This window comes from Cetorhinus maximus, chromosome 8, assembly GCF_964194155.1.
Source record: "Cetorhinus maximus chromosome 8, sCetMax3.hap1.1, whole genome shotgun sequence".
Taxonomy (NCBI): domain Eukaryota; kingdom Metazoa; phylum Chordata; class Chondrichthyes; order Lamniformes; family Cetorhinidae; genus Cetorhinus; species Cetorhinus maximus.
The window spans coordinates 35,683,633-35,704,788 of record NC_135886.1 but is presented as its reverse complement, the minus strand read 5'-3'; the positions used below and the strand labels follow the sequence as shown (position 1 = coordinate 35,704,788).

The 21,156-nt window shown below is 45.4% G+C and overlaps 1 protein-coding gene across 1 annotated transcript in view; it reads right to left on the bottom strand.

The window, feature by feature from the left end:
* Window positions 1-21,156, bottom strand: part of LOC144683556 (plakophilin-1-like) — an 81,587-nt gene that overhangs the window by 49,677 nt on the left and 10,754 nt on the right. Inside the window, exons 3-4 of the mRNA XM_078546685.1 lie at window positions 4,080-4,537; window positions 2,175-2,304 (exon numbers count right to left, since the gene is read on the bottom strand). Coding sequence (XP_078402811.1) covers window positions 2,175-2,304; window positions 4,080-4,537 — 588 coding nt within the window. The remainder of the gene's footprint in view (window positions 1-2,174; window positions 2,305-4,079; window positions 4,538-21,156) is intronic.

The following is a 21,156-nucleotide window of genomic DNA, read 5'->3' as shown; positions in this document are numbered from 1 at the left end:
CCGCCCTGCGGGATCACGAGCGGCAGTGCTTAAGCGCTGCCTGTGCAGGCGGGGGGGAGGAGGGAGAGCCGGGCCTGGTGCACAGTTTGTGCATGCATGCAAAAGAGCACTTCAATCTCCCTGAGGCATGGAGCTGTGTCAGTGAGATTGAAGTGCTTTTTGAAAAAAATATATAAAGACACTAAAAAATTAATTAAATATGTCCCCTCATGAGACTCTGTCACATGAGATGGGACATGTTTTTAATTCCAAAATAAAGTTTTTATTTAATGTTTATTATCGTGGATGAGGTTTCCTAAAAAATGTAAAGGCCGCTTGGCCTTTTCACTTGCTGTCAAACGTTAGATTTCAAGTTAATGAGTTTGTTAATGGCCCTAATAGGCCTTTTAATTATTGGCAGGCGTGCAGCCGACTCCGGCGCGTACCCACCGAACGAAACATCACGAGACTGCGCAATGACATCAGGACGCATGCTCGACATTATCACGCGTCATTTCACGGGCACACGCCCGCAGACCCAGCGTAATGTTCTGGCCATGGTATCAGATACTGAACATCAGTTAGTCACAAATGTTTAAAATCTGGCATTTAGATAGAGCCTCTTAGAAATGGAACATCTTAAAGACTTTTTTTTAAAGCGGGCGAAGTGAAGCGGACATGAAGCAAGTACTTAAGAGCTTGGGAGGTAGGCTCTTTATGAGCTCTGATTAAAGACATGAAACATGGGCCAGAAAAGTCTGGCCTTGCTGTGGCAGGACCCGCTATGGGGGATTCGGTGGCCCAACCAGAAGTCCATCGACTTTCAACGAGACCAAATGATCCCAGCGGCTGGGAAATCCCACTCATTAGCTCAAGTTTTTTTTTTTCATCACAGATATTGCCAAACCGGCTGACTATTTCCAGTATTTTCTATTTTATTCCAGGTTTTTAATGAAGCTTTTAACTTAAGGACTGAGGTAGCAAGACAAATTGTTTTAGAAAAGGGTTCCAAAGGAGAGGGCCATGCATAATGGATGAAAAATTGACTTATAATGATGCAGCAGAAATGTTGGAGGGGAAAGTAATATTCTGGAATCAAAGGGTAGAGTCATTTGGAATGAATGGCTGGAGAAGATTTCCCAATAAGGGAGAGATCTAGAAGATGAGTCACCAATGCAGAGGCTCAGAAAGGAGACTTCAGTGTGGAGTTGGAAATAAAATGACATCCCAAAGGGCCTTGGCTCAGTCAGTGGCAGCACTCTCATCCCTGAGCCAGAAGGTTGTGGATTCAAACTCCATACCAGAGAAGTGAACACAATCTAGGCTGGCACTTCACTGCAGTAATAGAGAGTGCTACACCATCAGAGGTGCATGTCCTTCTCCTTTGGATGAGATAAAAATTCCTGCCAGTCCTCTCAGGTGGACATGTGAGATTCTGCAGTACTATTGAAAGAAAAGTAGGGGAGTTCTTCAGATCGCCTGCCCAATGCTGATACCTTACTCAACAACATTAGGAAAGGCTTATCTGGTCATATATCTCACTGCTGTATGTGGGGCTTTGCTGCATGACATTTGGCAGCCATGTTTTTCTCATTACAAAAATATATGCTTCAAGAACAATTAATTCATAGGGTTAGACGAAGAAGGGTGGGAGGAGGCTCGTGTAGAGCATAAAGAGCATGGGCCTGTTGGGCTGAATCGTCTGCTTCTGTGCTTTAAATTTGCTGTAAAGCGCTATGGGACACCTTGGGATCATAAACAAAGTTACATTAGTTCAAGTTTGCTCGAAGTCCTGCAGGAAAGTTCTGTAAACTGCAATGGACCAGGGAAATGGTGCATTACACCATTCCCCAGAGCATGCAATCATATCGCGAATCACAATGACAGAACACCCCACATGCCACACTCCCCATCATTCCATTTATATATATATATATATATATTATCTATGTACCAGGATACCAAGAATTATCTGATTGCAAATGTATCCCTCAGCGATTACTGAAATGATATTCACATTGTACATAATTAAAGATTTGTAATAATCTTTTTTTCTAAAAAAAATTACTTATTAATTTTAACAAGCTTATGTCAAAAATGCCACAGTGGGAAAACTTCTTTTACTTTTCAGCCTAGATATTCTATTTTGTTCAAAAATTCCTGTTTCAAGGGATATTTGTGATATTTTACTTTACCGCTGTTTTAGCACTGTCCTCCTTAAAGCACTCATGCTGGATGTAGGCAGAGGCATAGGTCAAGACTTTGGGATCCTTACTGGATAAAAGCATCACTGCTGTTTGTAGGTTCATGTCTGAATCAAATTCTCTGGAAAAGGTCAGAAAGATTAATGCAACAATGAAAACATTGAAGCATGCAGCTATACATCTTATGTGGATGAAAAATGCATGCTTTTGTTTACTACTGAATACTGCATCAAGATATCAATGCAGGCCCCAACAATACGGCATTTAGGAGATACAAAACACTAATAAGTGCAGCCACTATCAAATGGCAAGTACCCAGCTACAGCTATATGGTAGTTAGAATCACAATGTTGAAGATCCTATTAATGCAGCAGAACAAACAAAATAGATGCAAAAAAAATTAATTCAAAGAAAGCTAATGATAGAAGTAATTGAACATGTAGGGCAGAATCTTCGGCTGGGCGAGCGGGGGTGGGGCCCGCTCACCGAGGAGTAAAATAATGCGCGGTGAAATTGGGCATGCATCCCGACATCACCACGCGCCATTCAGGTTTTCAGTTTGGCCGAACTGTCAAACGCCTGAGGTCAGTTAACTATTAATTAAAACAATAAACTGAGCTGTCCGTCCAACCTTAAGGTTGGCGGGCAGACGAAGAGCCTAGGCGGCCTTCGGATTTTTCATGGAGCCTCATCCACTGGCGGGGTGAGATTTCATGAAGGTTTTTAAAGGTTTGAAAAATTTTTAAATAAAATTCATAGACATGTCCCAGTTCATGTGCCAGTTTCACATGAGGGGACATGTCCTAGATTTTTTTTTTCCTTCATTAAATTTTTTAAACTTAAAACTAATCTCCCTGAGGCAGCTCTATGCCTCAGGGAGATTTCTGCACTCTTTCACCTGCATGTGCGAAAGAGCACAGGTCCCAACTTAAGACAACTTCCCCCGCCCGCACAGGGAGTGCTCAGCGCACGTCAAGCTGGGCGGGCCTTAATTGGCCCGCCCATGTAAAATGGCAGCGCCCAGCCGATTGCGTGTGGCAATCGGCTACACGCATGCCCGTGCCCGCTCCCGCATAACCCCCCCGATGGGGAGAAAATTCTCCCCATAGGCTGGGATTTTCCAGTCCGCTGTGGCGGGACCCGCCTTGGGGGGTGCAGCTGTCAGCCAAAAGTCCATTGACTTTTGGCAGGACCGGACAGCCCTGGCAGTGGGTGGGGCTGGAAAATCCCGCCCATATGCTTTTATTTTGCATTTTGCACCCCACCACCACAGGCCCCCCATCCCCACCATCATCCTTTCCCTTCTTTGTGAAACTGAATTCATTTTATGGGGGTAGGTAGGGTGCAGATTTCAGGTTACAATATCAGCCATGATCTTACTAAATAGCAGAGCAGGCTCGAGGGGCTGAATGGCCTACTCCTGCTCCTTGTTTGTATGTTCGTATGTGCTTTTATCATTAGCTATCTTTTTACAAAATATTTTATTTTTACATCTATTTTGTTTATTAACGTTGTCAAAATTTAACCCCACTCCCTAACATTCCTATTGCAGCAACTGATCAGTAGGCAAATTATGTTCTTAAATTCTGGGAAAACTTGACTGCTCAAGAAAGACTGGCCATTATCTTTTATGAAAGGGAGCAGGTAGGCTTTTTCAGTTGCTTGCAATTGTTGCAAAAATCCACACCTCAGCATGACTTGTTCCCTCATGCAGGCAAAAACCACTACTGGATGCCTGCCAAAAATGTTCTAATGAAGTTGACCATGGGACATCTGCTGAGACCAGGTTCAGGTTTGTGGGTGGAAATCTTGGTCCACCACACACTTCTGGCAGCAATTGTTACCAAAGTGGGAAGTGATAACAGTGATAGTTAATTAAATCAAAATTAGGCTTACCGCATTCCATTTATTGTTCTCTGAATATAGCTTCCCCTTTGGGAACCATGCAATTTTGAGGCCAGTGACATTAGCCTTCCATTTTCCTGACTTTTCGTATCTGGAAGCATTGAAGAATGTTGGATCGTGCGTCTCCTTATTTGAAGGCTCTTGGTCCGATCTACAGGTCGGATCTTGCTTCTCAGTTTTCTTAAAGTCTGTATATTTTCTATATTTACGAGATCTGGTTCACTTCGACTGCTTGACATGCCTCGATAGAAGACTTCATTATCACCCTGTGGGCCTTGTGGACCAGAATACTTTCGATAATGTGATGGCACACTGATTGATCGGTTTCCCTTCACGCTATAAGAGCTGAACTGGTTCTTATGCTGATATTCTCTGGAGATTCCTGTTCCGTAAGTCACACTACTTTCCATGCTAGGAACCCCACTCATGGTACCATTATACTGGGAATCCTTAAAAAAAAGAGACTGTTTAAGTACAAAGTTGAGCATCTTCAGTTTTGAGTAGAGTTTAACAAGGTTCCACGTAAATATATTTACTATAGATTTAAAGCTAAAACCTAGAACTGCAAGGTAAAAATAAGCATTCTCAGTACCAAATGTAGTCAAGATCCTACAAACCTAAATTTAATCCTATTGCATCCATTTTGTGGGCTTAAATGAAGGTAACAATGATAAATTTAGCACTGCAGAAATCCACGCTTGATCTCTGAGAGTTCAGATGACTGGTAAATTGATTGGACCCTTTCTTTCAGAGGTCCACAATCAGCACAGCTGTCATTTTAAGCTTAAAAATGAAATTCCTTAGCTCATTTCAGACTCAGACTCCTGTTTTATCTTAGAATCTTACAACACAGAAGGCGGCTATACAGCCTACCATACCTGTGCCATCTCCATGAAGGAGCTATCTAAATAGTCTTGTGTCATCTGCAAACTTTGAAATTATGCTCTTATATCCCAAGTCATTACATATGTCTAAATATGCCAAAAGAGCCGTGGTCCTAACACTGACCCCTGGGGTCACTACTACACACTTCCTTCCTGTGTGAAGAACACCTGCTCATCATTACTCTTCTACTTTCTCTCCCTCAGCCAATTTCATATTCATGCAGCCACTGTCCCTTTAATCCCAGGGGCTTCGATTTTGCTAACAATTCTATTTTTCTTTTATTTGTTCCTGGGATGTGGACGTCGCTGGTTCAGGCAACATTTATTGCCCATTTCCAATTTCCCTTGTTCAGAGGGCATTTAAGAGTCAGCCACATTGTTGTGGGCACGTGGGTCTGGAGTTACATGTAGGCCAGACCAGGTAAGGATGGCAGATTTCCCTCCCTAAAGGACATTAGTGAACCAGATGGGTTTTTATGACAATCGGCTATGGTTTCATGGTCATTATTAGACTTTTAATTCCAGGTTTTTATTGGATTCAAATTCCACCATCTGCCATGGTGGGATTCAAATGCAGGTCCCCAGAGCATTACCCTGGGTCTCTGGATTACTAGCCCAATAACAATACCACTACACCATCAACTGCATTACCCCCATCAACCCTCACCATCACTTCATTAAAGAAGTCAGTCAAACAATTTGCCATTAACAAATCCATGTTGGCTTTCATTCGTTAACCCATATTTTCCCAAGTGCCAATTAATTTTGTCCTACATTGATGTCTCTAAATAAAATTCATGACCACTGATGTTAGACTGAATGGCCTGTTATTTACTGGGTTTACCCTTCTCCTATGTGTTTAACAGGGATGTAATACCTGCGATCCCCCAGGCCATTGCCATTTTGAAGGAGAATTGGAAGAATGTGGCCTAGGCCTCCATAATTTCCACTCTTACTTTCCTCAGCAGCATAGGATGCTTCCCATCTGGATGAGATAGCTTTTCTAACACAGTCAAACTCCTCCTTATTTTTAATTATGTCCAAATTCCCTATGACCTCCTTTACCTCTTCATTGGAAACATTCTCTTTAGTGATGACAGGTGTAAGCTCATTTAGTACCTTTCCCATGCCCTCTGCCTCCACAAGAAGATTTCCTTTTAGCCTTCAATTGGCCCCACTCTTCTTTTGACTATCATTTACTACTTATATATTTACAAATGACTTTTTATGTTACCCAGTAACCTATTTCCATAAATTGGCCGGGATTTAGTCTGAGTGACAAGTTGGGAGAACAGGTGGGAGACAAGCATTACTTCCACGCTGCACTATTTAAGTGCCCTTGGGCACTTAACTGGCCAATGTTCGGTCTTCTATGAAATCAAGCCCCCAGTGGAGTGGGAATCTCACCCCCCGAGAGCTGCTGGCCAGAAGTTGGCAGCTTTCTACTGCCGGCAACGCCACTGGGATTGGTGGCTGCTGCCGGTAATGCTCCGAGGCCCAGTCTGAAGATCACCGCTGTATCCCTGGAGACAGGCGAATGGGGCGGTATGGGGGTCATGGAGAGAAGGTCACCGGAGAGTGGAGTGCAGGGAGATACCCTCCCCCTTCCTGATGCTGGGTCCCTCAATCAAGCATAGAGTGCCTGACAATGAGGGACCCCGCCTTCAAGGCTGCAGGCAAACCTGACAAGTGTTTGCTGAGTAGTCTTCAAGGCCTGGGAGGACAGTGCAAGGTCCATTAAATCCCTGAGTCACCATAAAACTCCCGTGGGCCAGGGATTATTGTTCTCAAGTGGCTAATTAATGAGCCTAATTGATATTCTGCCACCAGTGGGCGAATTCTCCCATTGAGCCCTTCCACTCCCCAACTTAATTGGGGGCAGTTTTCCCGATGCCAGGAATCTGATGCAGGTACTCTCACCTGATTCTCCTGACCCCACCACTAGCACCCACCCCCATCCCCCCCCATCACCATCATAACCGCTCCATAACCACTATTAAATTCCGCTCATTCTCTGTGTGCCTCTTAGTTCCTTTTCCAGCTCGCCCCATATTTCCTGTATTCAGCTTAGTTCTCTACTGAAGTATAAATCTGGCATTTATCATAAGCTTCCTTCTTCTGTCTCAGGTATATCAAGGAAACACTTATGCTTGCATGCTCCATTAACAAGAAGAACAATTTCTAGCTGTCTCCAGTGCCTGACGAGTTAATTCACGCACACAGGGAAAGAAATTCAGTGTCCTTTAAAAAATAAAAAAAAATAGCAATTTGTTGAAAAGCCACTTCAGTAATGACCTTTGAAACTTGATAAAGGTAAAATAAAACATTAATGCAACATGGCTTTAAGTGTCAACTGAAAATTAAATTAAAAATAGGAAACATTTAAAATTTGTGCAAAGATCAAGACTGATTTTCCTCTAACAACACTTGGTTCAAGAGATCACCAAGGCAGAGTAAAAGAGGAATGTCCCTATCTAATGATCACACACCCATAATGGAGTCTGCCAAATGTTAATTAAATGTCAAATTAATGGGCGAAAGATTGGGAAGGCTCTGTTTTAGGTGTGTGACTGTTTCTGCCTGTGTTTTTTTGAAAAATGTGCATCGTTAGGTGATCCCTTAAGCTAAGACATTTAAAGGGAGATCTTCCCTTTTTAGTTCCATTGCTTATCCATTAGGCAGGGCATTGAAATATTAACACATCTAATACAGTAGCAATTAAAACTGATGCTCTGGACCAAGCCCATCACTTCTATTTGTACTTTTTTCTCTTTTATTTAAAAGAAAACACTTCTTTTCTCTTTGCCTGTTCCAACACCATTCTTTCCTGTCGTCCTGCATCCTTTCATTTCTCCCTCTCAGGTACTTTGCCCTTCCAAATCCCAATCCCAATCTTTCAATACTCTTCAATGTTCCCACTCTCCTGTCTCTGGCCCAGGTTTGACTGACTCTCAGAAAAGCTTACTATATCCCTCTTTACCTCCCTCAACATCCTCTGAAGGACCTTTTGGGGTGCTTGATGCTGCTTCATACAAGCAGCAACCCCAAATGCCCTGCCCTACTGTCTCACAGGCCTACCCAACTAGAATGTCCACTGGGGGCTAATCATTCCAATCTTTCCCCATCCAACTAACCCCTCTCAGTTCTAACCTTGTGGACTGGTGGAACAACTATCACCATCCCTTGCCGCATCTCCCTTTAGAATGTCTGTTCACATGGGCACAGGGTCCTTGGCATCTATAAGCTCATTATGGATAACTGCAGTGATCTCACATGCTCAACGGAAATCCGTCTGAGGGATGATTTTACCTTTCCCTCACTGTCTGCCTATGCCTTCCACCACCTGTCCCGCCAAGACCACTGCAGCATTGGTATGGCTCTTATCACTTTCTCCTCAAGTAGCTCACCATGTTCTACCTCCCTCGTCTCTCATTTATAATCCTTGTTTTCTATTACCCACCTAAGTACCATAAAAATTCTCAACAAGCTATCTTCACTGCTTTCTTCCCTCATCTCTGCATAAGAAGACTTCTCATCCTCGATGATTTCAAACTCCATTTCAATTCATCATGCGCTTGGTCCTCCTCGTTCACTGCCCTCCTTTCACCATTTAATTTCTCCTTCTAATTAAACTCCCCAAACTGTACTCATGACCAGCAACTTGACTTGTCATCTTGCCTCACTACTCCTTTCATATCAATCACAGATAAAGCCAACTCCAATCATTTCCTTGTATCATTCTTCACCACAACTGCTTCTTTCAATCCTACTTGTTTCTGATATCCACCCTTAGAAAAAAAAAATCCCTCAACTCATTTACAACTGAACTTTCAATATCCCAATCATCTAGCTTTTGGTTTAGCCACTCAGATGACAATTCTGCAGCCAATCTTCTCAATCATACCCTCAACCCATCTTTGACCCACTAAAACCTTGACTCTCACATATCCTAGTCATCCCTCTGGTATGAATCTTATCTCTGCTCCCTTAAGTTCAAGGAACACAAACGTGAATGGATATGGCTGGTGACTAGTTTAGCTATTCACACCAACTCACAAAGCGTTATCAGGTCCTGCTCCCATCTGTCAAAACTATTCACTATTCTAACAAGTCCAAGGAGTTTATGGACTTCCTTGTCTCTAAGTTTGAGACCATCTGATCAATTGCCTCTGCCACTTCTCTCCCTTCCTCTTACCCACCAGATCAAATCTCCCTACGCTAGTTCTGAACACTTAATTCATTATTTTCTCTCCGATCTCCTCTCATGTCCTCCCTGAGCTTATCTTGTCCTTGAGTACCTACTTCCTTGACCCTATTCCAACTAAGCTTCTGACCTCTTAAGTTCTCTTCCTGATCCCATGTTAGCCAATATTGTTAACGATTCTCTCTTTAGGTATTGTCCATCTCTCCATCAATTCCGTCATCATCACTGCTCTCCTCAAAAAGAATAACCTCCAATACCACCATCCCATCTCCAACTTCCCTTTTCTCTCCAAAGTCCTTGAGCATATAGTTGCCTCCCAAACCCTGCCTATCTTTCCTGTATTTCCATGTTTGAATCCCTCCATTCAGGTTTCTCTCGCTGCCACAGTATCGAAATAACCCTTATCAAAAAGGTACACATGACATCCTCTGTGACTGTGACAAAGGTAATCTATCCCTCCTCCATCTGTCTGCAACTTTTGACACAGGTGACCACACCATCCTCCTCTAACATCTCTCTACTATCATCTAGCTGGGTGAAACTGCACTCAACTGGTTCTACTCATATCCATTTAATCATAGCTAGAGAATCTCTTACAGCTTTCATATTGTTACCTCTGGTGCCCCAAGGATCTATCCTTGGCCCTCATCAATTTCTCATCTACGTGTTGCCCCTTGGCAACATCATCTGAAAACACAATAACAGTTTTCACATGAAAGTTGACGACACCCTGATCTACCTTACCACCACCTCTTTACTTCTCTGTAACCTCTAAATTGTCAGACTGCTTTTCTGAAATCTAGTCCAGGGTGAGCAGAAATTTTCTCCAGCTAAATAACGGGAAGAAAGTCATTGTCTTCTGTCCCCATTACAAACTCCATCCCTAGCCATCATCTCAATCCCTCTCCCTCGCAACTGCATAAGGTCGGACCAGACTGCATAAAATATGACACCAAAGTTGCAAAGATGAGCTTCTGACCACATATACATATCATGAAGACTGCCTTTTTCCACATCTGTAATGTCACTTGGCTCCAACCCTGCCTCAGCTGATCCGCTGTTGAAACCCTCATCAATGCCTTTGTTACCTCCAGACTTGGCTATTCTAAGGTACTCCAGGCTGGCCTCCAACTTTCTCCCCTCCATAAATTTGTGGGCATCCAAACCTCTGCTGACCATGTCCTAACTTGCACCAAGTCCCATTCACCCATCACCACTCTCTGATACAGAATGGGTCCCAGCCAGGCCATACCTTGCTTTTATAATTCTCATCTTGAATTTCAAATGCCTCCAAGGACTTCCTGTCCTTATTGCTATAATTTCTCGCATCCTAAAATCGTTGGCGATATCTGTACTCTTCTAATCCAGGCCTCTTGAGCATCCCCAATTTTAATTGCTCCCATACACCTTGGTGGCTGTGCCTTTAGCTGCCAAGTTCCTAAGTTCTGGAATTCCCCCCTTAAGTTTCTCCACTTCTCTACTTTTATTTTCACTTTTGAAATGATCTTTAAAACCTACCTCCCTAACCAAGCTTTCGGTTGTCTGCCCCAATATTTCCTGTAACTCAGTATCTGATTTTGCTATATAAAGCTCCTTTGAAGTGCCTTGTGGTGTTCCATGTTAAAAGTACTAGATATAAATGCAAGTTGTTGTTGCATTTACAATGTTATAACACATCTTACGACATAAGTATTCCCTCTGCTGATTCAAATGGAAATGCTGAATTTATCCAAAGTTGGCTAGCCCTGGAACTCAAACTCATGACTGCCTAGTTAATAGTCCTGTATCACTGAACATTCTAATAGTAGGCAGTGTTATCTTTATAAAATTATGTGCATGCCATGCAGAGAATACCAAAGGTTAATATTCAATCTTCTCAACATGACTATTCTGGCAATTGTCCTGAAATTTGATCAAGAGATACAGAATTTCAAAACAGGGTGTGGCACAGCACAGCCTTGGGCAAAACACAGTACAAAAAGGAGAATTTATCAACTGTGTACTTTCTAAAAATAAAATGGCAGTGGCAATGTTCTATCTTCTGTTATTATTTTTTTTTTTTTTGTAAAAATATACTTTATTCATAAAAATCTTCAATCACATTCAAAACCATTTCAAAAACAACATTACAAGGGTACAATCCAGGTTAAACTTTTACAAAATGTATCACCAGGTGCATCAGTACAAACAATATTACAGTCATTTACAGCCTTTCATTTTGATCTGTACAGCCCGAGGGGCTCTAAACAGTTCCCAGTCTCTCGGTGCGCTGTGGTAGAAAGGTCTTAGACAGCGACCCTTCCCCATTGCGCCTTTGCGGCAGCTGCCCCAAGCTTTAGTGCGTCCCTCAGCACGTAGTCCTGGACTTTGGATTGTGCCAGTCCGCAACAATCGGTCGGGGACAAATCTTTGTGCTGGAAGACCAACAAGTTTCGGGCAGACCAAAGCGCGTCTTTCACCGAGTTGATGATCCTCCAGCTGCAGTTGATGTTTGTCTCGGTGTGTGTCCCTGGGAACAGCCCGTAGAGCACAGAGTCCTGTGTCACAGAACTGCTCGGGATGAACCTCGACAGCAACCACTGCATCTCTCTCCAGACTTTCTTTGCAAAGGCACAATCCACAAGGAGGTGAACAACGGTCTCTTCCCCACCACAGCCACCTCGAGGGCATCGTGCAGAGGGGGTGAGACTCCTGGCGTGCAGGAAGGATCTGACGGGGAGGGCCTTTCTCACCACCAGCCAAGCTACGTCTTGGTGCTTGTTGGAAAGTTCTGGCGATGAGGCATTCTGCCAAATGACTTTGACAGTCTGCTCGGGGAACCATCCCACAGGGTCCACCCTCTCCTTATCCCTCAGGGCCTCTAGGACGTTACGTGCTGACCACTGCCTGATGGACTTGTGGTCAAAGGTGTTTTTCTGCATAAATTTTTCCACCAGGGACAGGTGGTACGGCACGGTCCAACTACTTGGAGCGTTCCGCGGCAGCGTGGCCAGACCCATCCTTCGCAACACCGGGGACAGGTAGAACCTCAGCACGTAGTGACACTTGGTGTTTGCGTACTGAGGGTCTACGCACCGCTTGATGCAGCCGCACACAAAGGTGGCCATCAGTATGAGGGCGATGTTGGGCACGTTTTTTCCCCCTTTATCTAGAGGCTTGTACATCGCGTCCCTGCAGACACGATCCATTTTCGACCTCCAGATAAAGCGGAAGATGGCTCGAGTGATCGCCATCGCGCAGGAGTGTGGAATGGGCCAGACCTGCGCCACGTACAGCAACAGCGAGAGTACCTCACACCTGATGACCAGGTTCTTACCCGCAATGGAGAGGGAGCGTCGCTCCCACATGCCCAGTTTCCTTTTCACCATAGCCACTCGCTCCTTCCAGTTTCTAACGCATGCCCCGGTCCCTCCGAACCATATCCCCAGCACCTTCAGGCCGTCAGCCCTGACAGTGAAGGGGACAAAGGATCGGTCAGCCCACTTCCCAAAGAACATGGCCTCGCTCTTCCCACGATTTACCTTGGCTCCCGAGGCCAGTTCGAACTGGTCGCAGACGTGCATCAGTCTGCGCACCGACAGCGGATCCGAGCAGAAGACGGCGACGTCGTCCATGTACAGGGAGGCTTTTACCTGAGTGCCTCCACTGCCTGGGATCGTCACTCCTCTTATGCCCGGATCCTTCCTGATGGACTCGGCAAAGGGTTCTATGCAGCACACAAAAAGGACAGGCGAGAGAGGGCAGCCCTGCCTGACTCCAGATTTAATCGGAAAGCTATCTGTTTCCCACCCATTGATTGAGACTGCGCTACTGATGTTAGTGTAGAGCAGTTGGATCCAATTTCGAATTCCCTCCCCAAACCCCATTTTGGAGAGCACATCCCCCATGTAGGTGTGCGATATTCTGTCAAAGGCCTTCTCCTGATCCAAGCTGATGAGGCAGGTATCCACACCCCTGTCCTGTACATAGGCAATCGTATCCCTGAGCAGCGCCAGGCTGTCAGAGATCTTCCTGCCTGGCACAGAGCAGGTCTGGTCAGGGTGAATCACCAATTCCAGAGCGGATTTGACCCGGTTGGCGATGACCTTGGACAGAATCTTATAGTCCATATTCAACAGTGAAATGGGTCGCCAATTTCTAATTTCCTCCCTTTCCCCCTTCTGCTTGTAGATGAGGGTGATGATGCCTTTCCTCATGGATTCTGACATGCTGCCGGCCAGGAGCATACTCTCGTACACTTCTAGCAGGTCTGGGCCGATCCAGTCCCACAGAGCCGAATACAACTCCGCCGGCAGGCCGTCGCTTCCGGGGGTTTTACTCTTCTCGAAGGACTCGAGGGCCTTAGTCAGTTCGTCAGGGGTTAGCGGTTTGTCTAGGCTCTCCCGCGTACTGTGGTCTAGGACCTCCGTGATAGAGGACAGGAAGGACTGGGAGGCCGTGCTGTCCGTGGGCTTCACGTCATACAGTCCGGCATAAAAGGATTTGCTGATCCTCAGAATGTCGGACCGTGATGACTTTACTGAGCCGTCTTCTTCCTTCAGGCTGCTGATCACAGAGCGCTCTCTGTGTACCTTTTGGAAGAAGAAACGTGAGCACGTCTCATCCTGCTCCACGGAGCGGACTCTGGAACGGAAGATGATCTTGGAGGCCTCCGAGGCAAAGTGCGAGGCTTGCTGGCCCTTCACCTCTTGGAGCTCCTCCTTGACATCGACCCCCATCGACTGCAGCCGGAGCAGATTCTGCATCTTTTCCTGGAGTCGGGACATTTCCCTCTGTTCCTTTCTAGCTTTCTGGGTGCCTTTGAGGATGAAAAACCTCTTGATGCTTCCCTTGATCACTTCCCACCAGTGTGTCAGGGACTCAAAGAGGGGTTTCACGGTTCTCCAACCTTTGTAATCCCTCTTGAGCTCCTCAATGTTCTCTGGGGTCAGCAGTTGCACATTTAGCTTCCATGCCCCCCTGCCCACCCTCAGGTCTTCCTCCAAGTGGCAGTCCGCCAGTAGGAGGCAGTGGTCAGAGAAGAACACCGGCTTGACCTCGGTGGATCTGACTGTGAATGCGCGGGACACAAACAGGAAGTCTATCCTGGAACGAATGGACCCGTCTGGCCGCGACCAGGTGTATCTACGCTGCGCTCCGTCTGCAGGGTTGCTGAAGACGTCGTGCAGCTTGGCATCCTTAACTGTTTCCATCAGGGATCTGGACGTAGCGTCCAATCTGCTTCCGGCCCTGCCGGATCGTCCAGCCGCATCGATGATGCAGTTGAAGTCCCCGCCCAGAATGACCGGCCTGGAGGTCGCCAGCAGCAGTGGGAGCTGCTGAAAAACCTCCAGCCGCTCAGCCCCTTGTGCCGGGCCGTACACGTTAATTAACCGGAGTGGAGCGTTCTTGTACATTACGTCTGCTACCAGGAGTCGCCCGCCCACCACCTCCTTGACCTCGGAGACGGTGAAGTTGCCTCCCCGCAGCAGAATACCCAGGCCGGAGGAACGAGAGTCGTTTCCGCCCGACCAGATCGATGGCCCGTGGGACCACCATCGTGACCATTGCCTGTAGGAGCTGAGGTGCGGTATCGCACACTCCTGCAGAAACAACAGGTCAGCTTTGACCTTGGCTAGGTAGTCCAAGGTCGCAACACATCGCGTAGTAGATTTAATGCTACGCACATTTATGGATACAATCTTTAAACCCATATTAAAGCATTTATTCTCCTACCAAACCCACTGTCTCTGAGAGTCCCAGACCTTTAGTCTGCTCCTTCATACCCGTAGTGAGCTCAAATTCCTTCACTTTGGATGGGCTGAGGTAGATCTCCTTGGCCGTGTTCTGCTCCAGTGGCATCTGGAGGTTCACGTAGTAAGCGGGTTTTGAGATGACCTTTGCTGGAGAAGCTTCTCCAAAACTCACCCCCTCTGGGGGGTTGCTGTTCCCGGCTTCCTGGAGCTGGGGTGCGATGATTGCCTCACTGCTCCCAGATTCCAGGGGCTGTGGTGCACTGGCCTCCTCAGGTTGCAGGCAAAGTTGGGGTGCGCTGGTCTCCTTGTTGTCTCCAATTTTCTGGAGCTCGGGTGTCTCGTCCTCCAACGCCCTGGAGCTTTGCCGCCTCTTCTGTCGGTGCCGCTCTGGCACTTCCTCATCCGAAGAGCTGCTGCCCTTGTCATCCGTGTCGGATGGGAGACGCCTCTTGCCGCTTCTCTGGGAAACGCCTTTGCTTCTTCTTCGCTCCCTCTTACTTTTCTTGTTCTTCACCGTCCGCCACTCCCCCTGCTGCTTTTCCACTGCTGCCTCCTCCTCCATTGATTCGCTGTCCTGAGGACTGGAAGGTTCAGGGGGTGGTGCTGTTGATTGGCTCTCTGTTGCCTCAATCTCTTTCTCCACCTTGTCTCTCTCTGTGTCCTCCTTTGTCCCGTTGAGCTCCCTGGGGGCCTTGGTGTTTGGAGTGACACGGAACATTTCTTCTGCTTCCCCGTGGTCGGCTTTGGCTGCCTGTGCGTAAGTACGGCAGCGTTTGGGGCAGGTCCTGTAGAGGTGACTTGCCTCGCCACACAGGTTGCAGCACTTGGCCTGTTTGCAGTCTTTTGTCTGGTGCCCTTCCTGTTTGCAGATCTTGCAGAGGGAGGCGCTGCAGTTGGCCGCCACATGACCAGCCTTGCCGCATGAGCGACAATGCTTGGGTTGCCCAGCGTAGACCAGGTAGCCACGGTTTCCCCCGATAGCGAAACTGGAAGGAGGGTGGAAAATGGCTCCCTTACCATCGGTCTTTAGCGTGACCTTAAACAGGCGTTTGCCTGTCCAGATCCCCAAGTCGTCTCGAATCTCAGTGCCGCTCCCCACCTTATCGAAGTACCTGGTGAGGAAGGTGACCACATCGGCGACAGGGACGAAGGGGTTGTACACATGCACCATCACCTCACGTTCCCGTTGCAACGGCAGAGAAAAGTGCGGCTCCGCCGTCAGGATCTTCATCTCCGGCAGGTCTCTCTTCTCCTCGAACACCCTCAGGAGCCGGACGCAGTCTGCCACTTGCTTGAACGTGACGTCAAAATAACCACCTTTGCGGGAGTCGTGCAGGGTGAAGATCTCCGTAGCTTGGAAGCCGCACGCCTTCAACAGGATCCTCCTGGTGAAGAAGCCCCGATCCATAGGTGATCCTCCTTCGTCGCTGTGGTTCACCGTGACTCGGACGGTGATAGGTAACCCACGGTATGAATTCGGATTGCGATTGGTTTTCGCCCTTCCATCCCGACCTTGCCATGGCAGGACCATGGTGTCGCCCCTGCAACACTACACTTGATCTTAGCCAAAAGTTTCTGTTATTATTGAGAATACTGACCGCTTAGTTTTGAAATAAGTGAGTGTGTTGTTGCACTATTTGACTATAGCCAACATTTCCATTCATACACTTTCTAGTAAGGGTCACTGTTTAGTGCCTTATTCCAACCAGAGCACTGAGGAAGGGAGCAAGTTGCTTTGAGAAAATGACTAATAAGAAAATCTGGATTTTTTTTGTCAATGGGAGAATACAATCATGGTTCAGAGTCAGAAACAAATAAAACTAGTGAAATTTTGAATAAATAATTAACTTGACTCAAGGCATCCCAATGCATTGTACAGCCAATGGAGCGTCACTGTTGTAATGTAGGGAAACACATTAGACCTTCCCTGCTTTTCCTTGAATAGTGCCATGGGATCTTTTACAAACTGATGAGGCATCAGTTTGCAAAAAAACAGTGCAGCGCTGACCTCAGTGCTGTGTTGAAGTGCTAGACTAAATTATGTCCTCACATCTCAAGTGAGGCTGAACCCACAACCTTCTGACTCAGAGTCATGAAGGCTACCGCAGAGATAGAGCATTTATTGTTTGTCAGCTGAAAGTGAAATTGACTGCATTTCTTTTTTGAATTTGATCAAACTTATTTAAAATAACTTCCTTGGGGGCGACCACCAGGAATTTTCCCAAGGGTTCTCGTAATCCACCTCTGTAACTTTGGTAGAAATTGGTGGAGACATCCATTATTCTTCATACAAGGTTTCCAGTAATCAGTCAAACTTTTGTGGCTGATTGAAGACATTCTAGAAAAGTAGCAGCCTTCAAATCGGATTTGGATAAATGCTGGAAGGAGAAAAAGCTGCAGGAATATGGGGCTGAATCTTACCTAGGTCAGGCGGGCTGGGCGGGAGCGGGCGCGGAGCCGATCACCGCCCGCGATTGGCTGCGCGCCACCATTTTATGTGGGAAGGCCCGCCCAGCGTAAATCGCGTTCCACAGTGCTCAGCGCTACCTGTGCGGGTGGGGGGAGGAGGGAGAGTCGGGCCTGCGCTCTTTCGCGCATGCGCGTTAGAGCGCAGCAATCTCCCTGAGGCATGGAGCTGCTTTAGGCAGATTAAGTGCACAATGAAACTGTGTTATAAATAAAATGAAAAATTATTTAGACATGTCCCTCATGTGACAGTGTCACATGAGCTGGGACATGTTTGTCAATTTAGCATAATGTATTTATTTATTTTATTAAACCTTCAGGAAACCTCATCCCGCCCATGGATTTCCTGAAAAACACGAAGGCCGCTTGGGCTCTTCGCCTGCCTGCCAACCTTAAAGTTGGATGGGCAGTGTTGTTAATGACTTTAATTGCTTTTTTAAAACGATTTTAATTGCTTTCTTAATGGCCCTAATAGGCCATTGACAGTTCGGCGGGCGCGCAGCAGCCTCCGGTGCGCACCCACCGAACAAAATATCGGAATGACGGGCGATGACGTTGGGATGCACGCCTGACATCATCGCACGTCATTTTACGTGTTAGCGTGTCGGGCCCTCTTCCCCACGCCGACGGCAATATTCTGGCCATGGGGAAAGTGGGACAAATGGAATGCTCTTTGAAAGACCTGGAGTATTGCACACCATGAGTATTGTGTGCAGTTTTGGTCTCCTTACCTAAGAAAGGATATACCTGCCATAGCGGGAATGCAGCAAAGGTTCACCAGGCTGATTAATGGCATGGCAGGATTGTCGTATGAGGACAGATTGGGCCAACTAGGTCTGTACTCACTGGAGTTTAGAAGAATGGGAGGAAATCTTATCGAAACATATAAAATTCTGACAGGGACGGACAGACTGGATGCAGGGACGATATTTCCTCAGGCTGGCGGTCTAGAACAATGGGTCACAGTCTCAGGATACAGGGTAGACCACAGGACTGAGATGAGGAGAAACTTCTTCACTCAGAGGGTGGTGAGCCTGTGGAATTCTCTACCACAGAAGTTTGTGGAGGCCAAGTCACTGAATATATTTAAGAAGGAAATAGATAGATTTCTGCACTCTAAAAGCACCAAGGGGTATGGGGAGAGTGCAGGAGTATGCTGTTGAGATAGAGGATCAGCCATGATCATATTGAATGGCAGAGCAGGCTCGAAGGACCGAATGACATACTCCTGCTCCTATTTTCTATGTTTCTATGTTACTAAAGAAGTGGTGCAATTGTGATGGACCGAAAGGCCTCGTTCCTTGCTGAATATCATGTATTTTATAATTCCATGAAAGAATCTTTTGACAGGCTGCAAACTCATTTTTCTTCAGGCAAGGGTAGAAGCTGCAGTTTGAAGCTAGACATGAGCATTATTTGTATTCAGATGTCTTGTTGCAAAACTAGTTTCTTAACAATGGAAGCCTGATCACATTCCTAACCTAACAAAACATTACACACACCCAAAAACTGGGTGGAGAATAGGTGTGGGATAGTTAAAAGGGACACGTTTTTTATCCTGTTGGTGTGTGAATACGCCACCTGTAAAGCTTAAAAACATTAGGGATGTCAGTGTCAAAACTGTCTTCATTAACATTTTTGAGCTGATTGGAAATATAAATATGAGACAGTTAAGAAGCAAACCAGTACAGTAATAGTCTTAATTCAGACAAGTAAACGGAACAAGGTTTCAAGCTTGTCAGTATATAATCAAAATAAGCAAGCCTGTTCATGTTTCTTCTATGTTTGTTCCTTCATGGGTTAATATTATTTTCCAAAAATGGAAATTAGATATTAATACAATAATATGAAGTCAATTATTCATATCTGCTCTTCCAAATGTTTCTCTAAATGCAAGATTGTAGCAAGACTGTAACATTAAAAGGAGATATTTCCAATAATGAGTCAAGAAGTAGCTGCTACATTGTCTGGAAAGTGTTGGCCAAAGTTGATACTTCTGGTTGGATAGTATTTAGTTGTCAACAATAATAACAACTACTACTACTGCTACTACCACTGCTAACCCCGTTTATATAGTGCCTATAATATCCTAAGGCACTCCACAGGACAGATATCTAAAAGCTTGGTCAGAGAGGTGGGTTTAAAGGAGCTTCTTAACTGAGGAGAAAGAGGTAGAAAAGGAGAGAGAGAGAAAGGGAATTCCAGAGTTTAGGGCCTTGGCAGCTGAAGGCATGGCTGCCAATTGTGGAGAGCTCAATGATTAACAAACCAGACTTGTAGTAATTGAATATTGTGAGATTCCATTAAGCTCAAGGTCTTGAAAGCTGATCTTGGCAAAACGTGCAATTAATAAGTATAGTATGACTGAGAGTCACAATGCACTCAGAGCTTTTCTTCTCCAACCAGGAAACTTAAAGTGGCATAGTGCTTCTTCCATTGGCAAAACCAGGAATATCTCCTTTCATACAGAGAAAATAATTTTAATCTGCCTTGAATTACAGATTGGCTATCATTGGATAGATCAATTTTCTCTCTCTGTTAGAAACTAGAGATGTTGTATCTCCTTTCTATTCATCAACTCCTGGCAGAGGTGTATGCATGTATAGAGCAGATCTGAAAAAGATCTGAAATAAAAGCAAAATACTGCGGATGCTGGAAATCTAGAGCAAAAACAAAAATACCTGGAAAAACTCAGGAGGTCTGACAGCATCTGCGGAGAGGGATACAGTTGACGTTTCGAGTCCGTATGACTCTTCATCAGAATCTGATTGAAGGGTCATACGAACTCAAAACATCAACTGTACCCCTCTCCGCAGATGCTGTCAGACCTGCTGAGTTTTTCCAGGTATTTTTGTTTTTGTTCTGAAAAGGATCTGACTCAGTTTTGATGCAACCACAGTCAAATAGCCCACTGATACTCACTGCCAAGGCGCTATTTAAAGAGCAGGGAGTTCTCCTGTCCTAGGCAATCTTCCCTCAGCCAACTAGTCATGTATTTCATTACTATTTGTGAACTTGCAGTGTGAAAAATGGCTACCATGTTTTCCCATGTAACAGTGAACTACCCTATGTAATGTGCAGTGCTTTAAGATGTTTCTGAAAGACATTGTGAAGACCCATGTATGCTTCATGTGTGAAAATATGAGAATTAATGGCACTGTATAATATGTAAGTATAATCAAAATATAGCTGTTTTTCAATTTCAACTGTGACAGCTTTGATAACAAATAATGTTTAAGATGCTCTTGTTTTTAAAAGTCACAGCACTGTAGGAAATGTAAACGTTTTACTTCCTGTATTTTTTTAATACTTTGTCTGAATATTTTGTACCAGTTCCTGGCAGATGAAGGGTTAATTATAGGTGTGTGAGTACTGCCTGCGTGGCTTGAGTTAATTAGAACCATACGTATGGATGGATTGTTTATGTTTGGGTCATGAACACTTCTCAGGACTTGGGTACAAAAGCAAGGACTCAAAACGTTTTTACAAAGATTTAAAGATAGTGGGAGAGAAAGAACAACAGAAGTCATAAGCCGCTAGAGTCAGTGGAAGCAAGAACCATTTAAACTCTAGGATATCGACTGTCTTCTTTGTTAATTATAACTTTTGCTGCTTAACAAATTGTCTTAATATCACTACATCAAGTGTCTCCCTGTCCAAAATTGTATTGTCTGATCTCTGAACCTCTTACAGTCCTGGAAAAGGGATCGATGACTAAAGCATTTCAAACCCATAATTTTCTTTACTGGGCATTCATTGCAGTTGTTTTAGACTCAGTT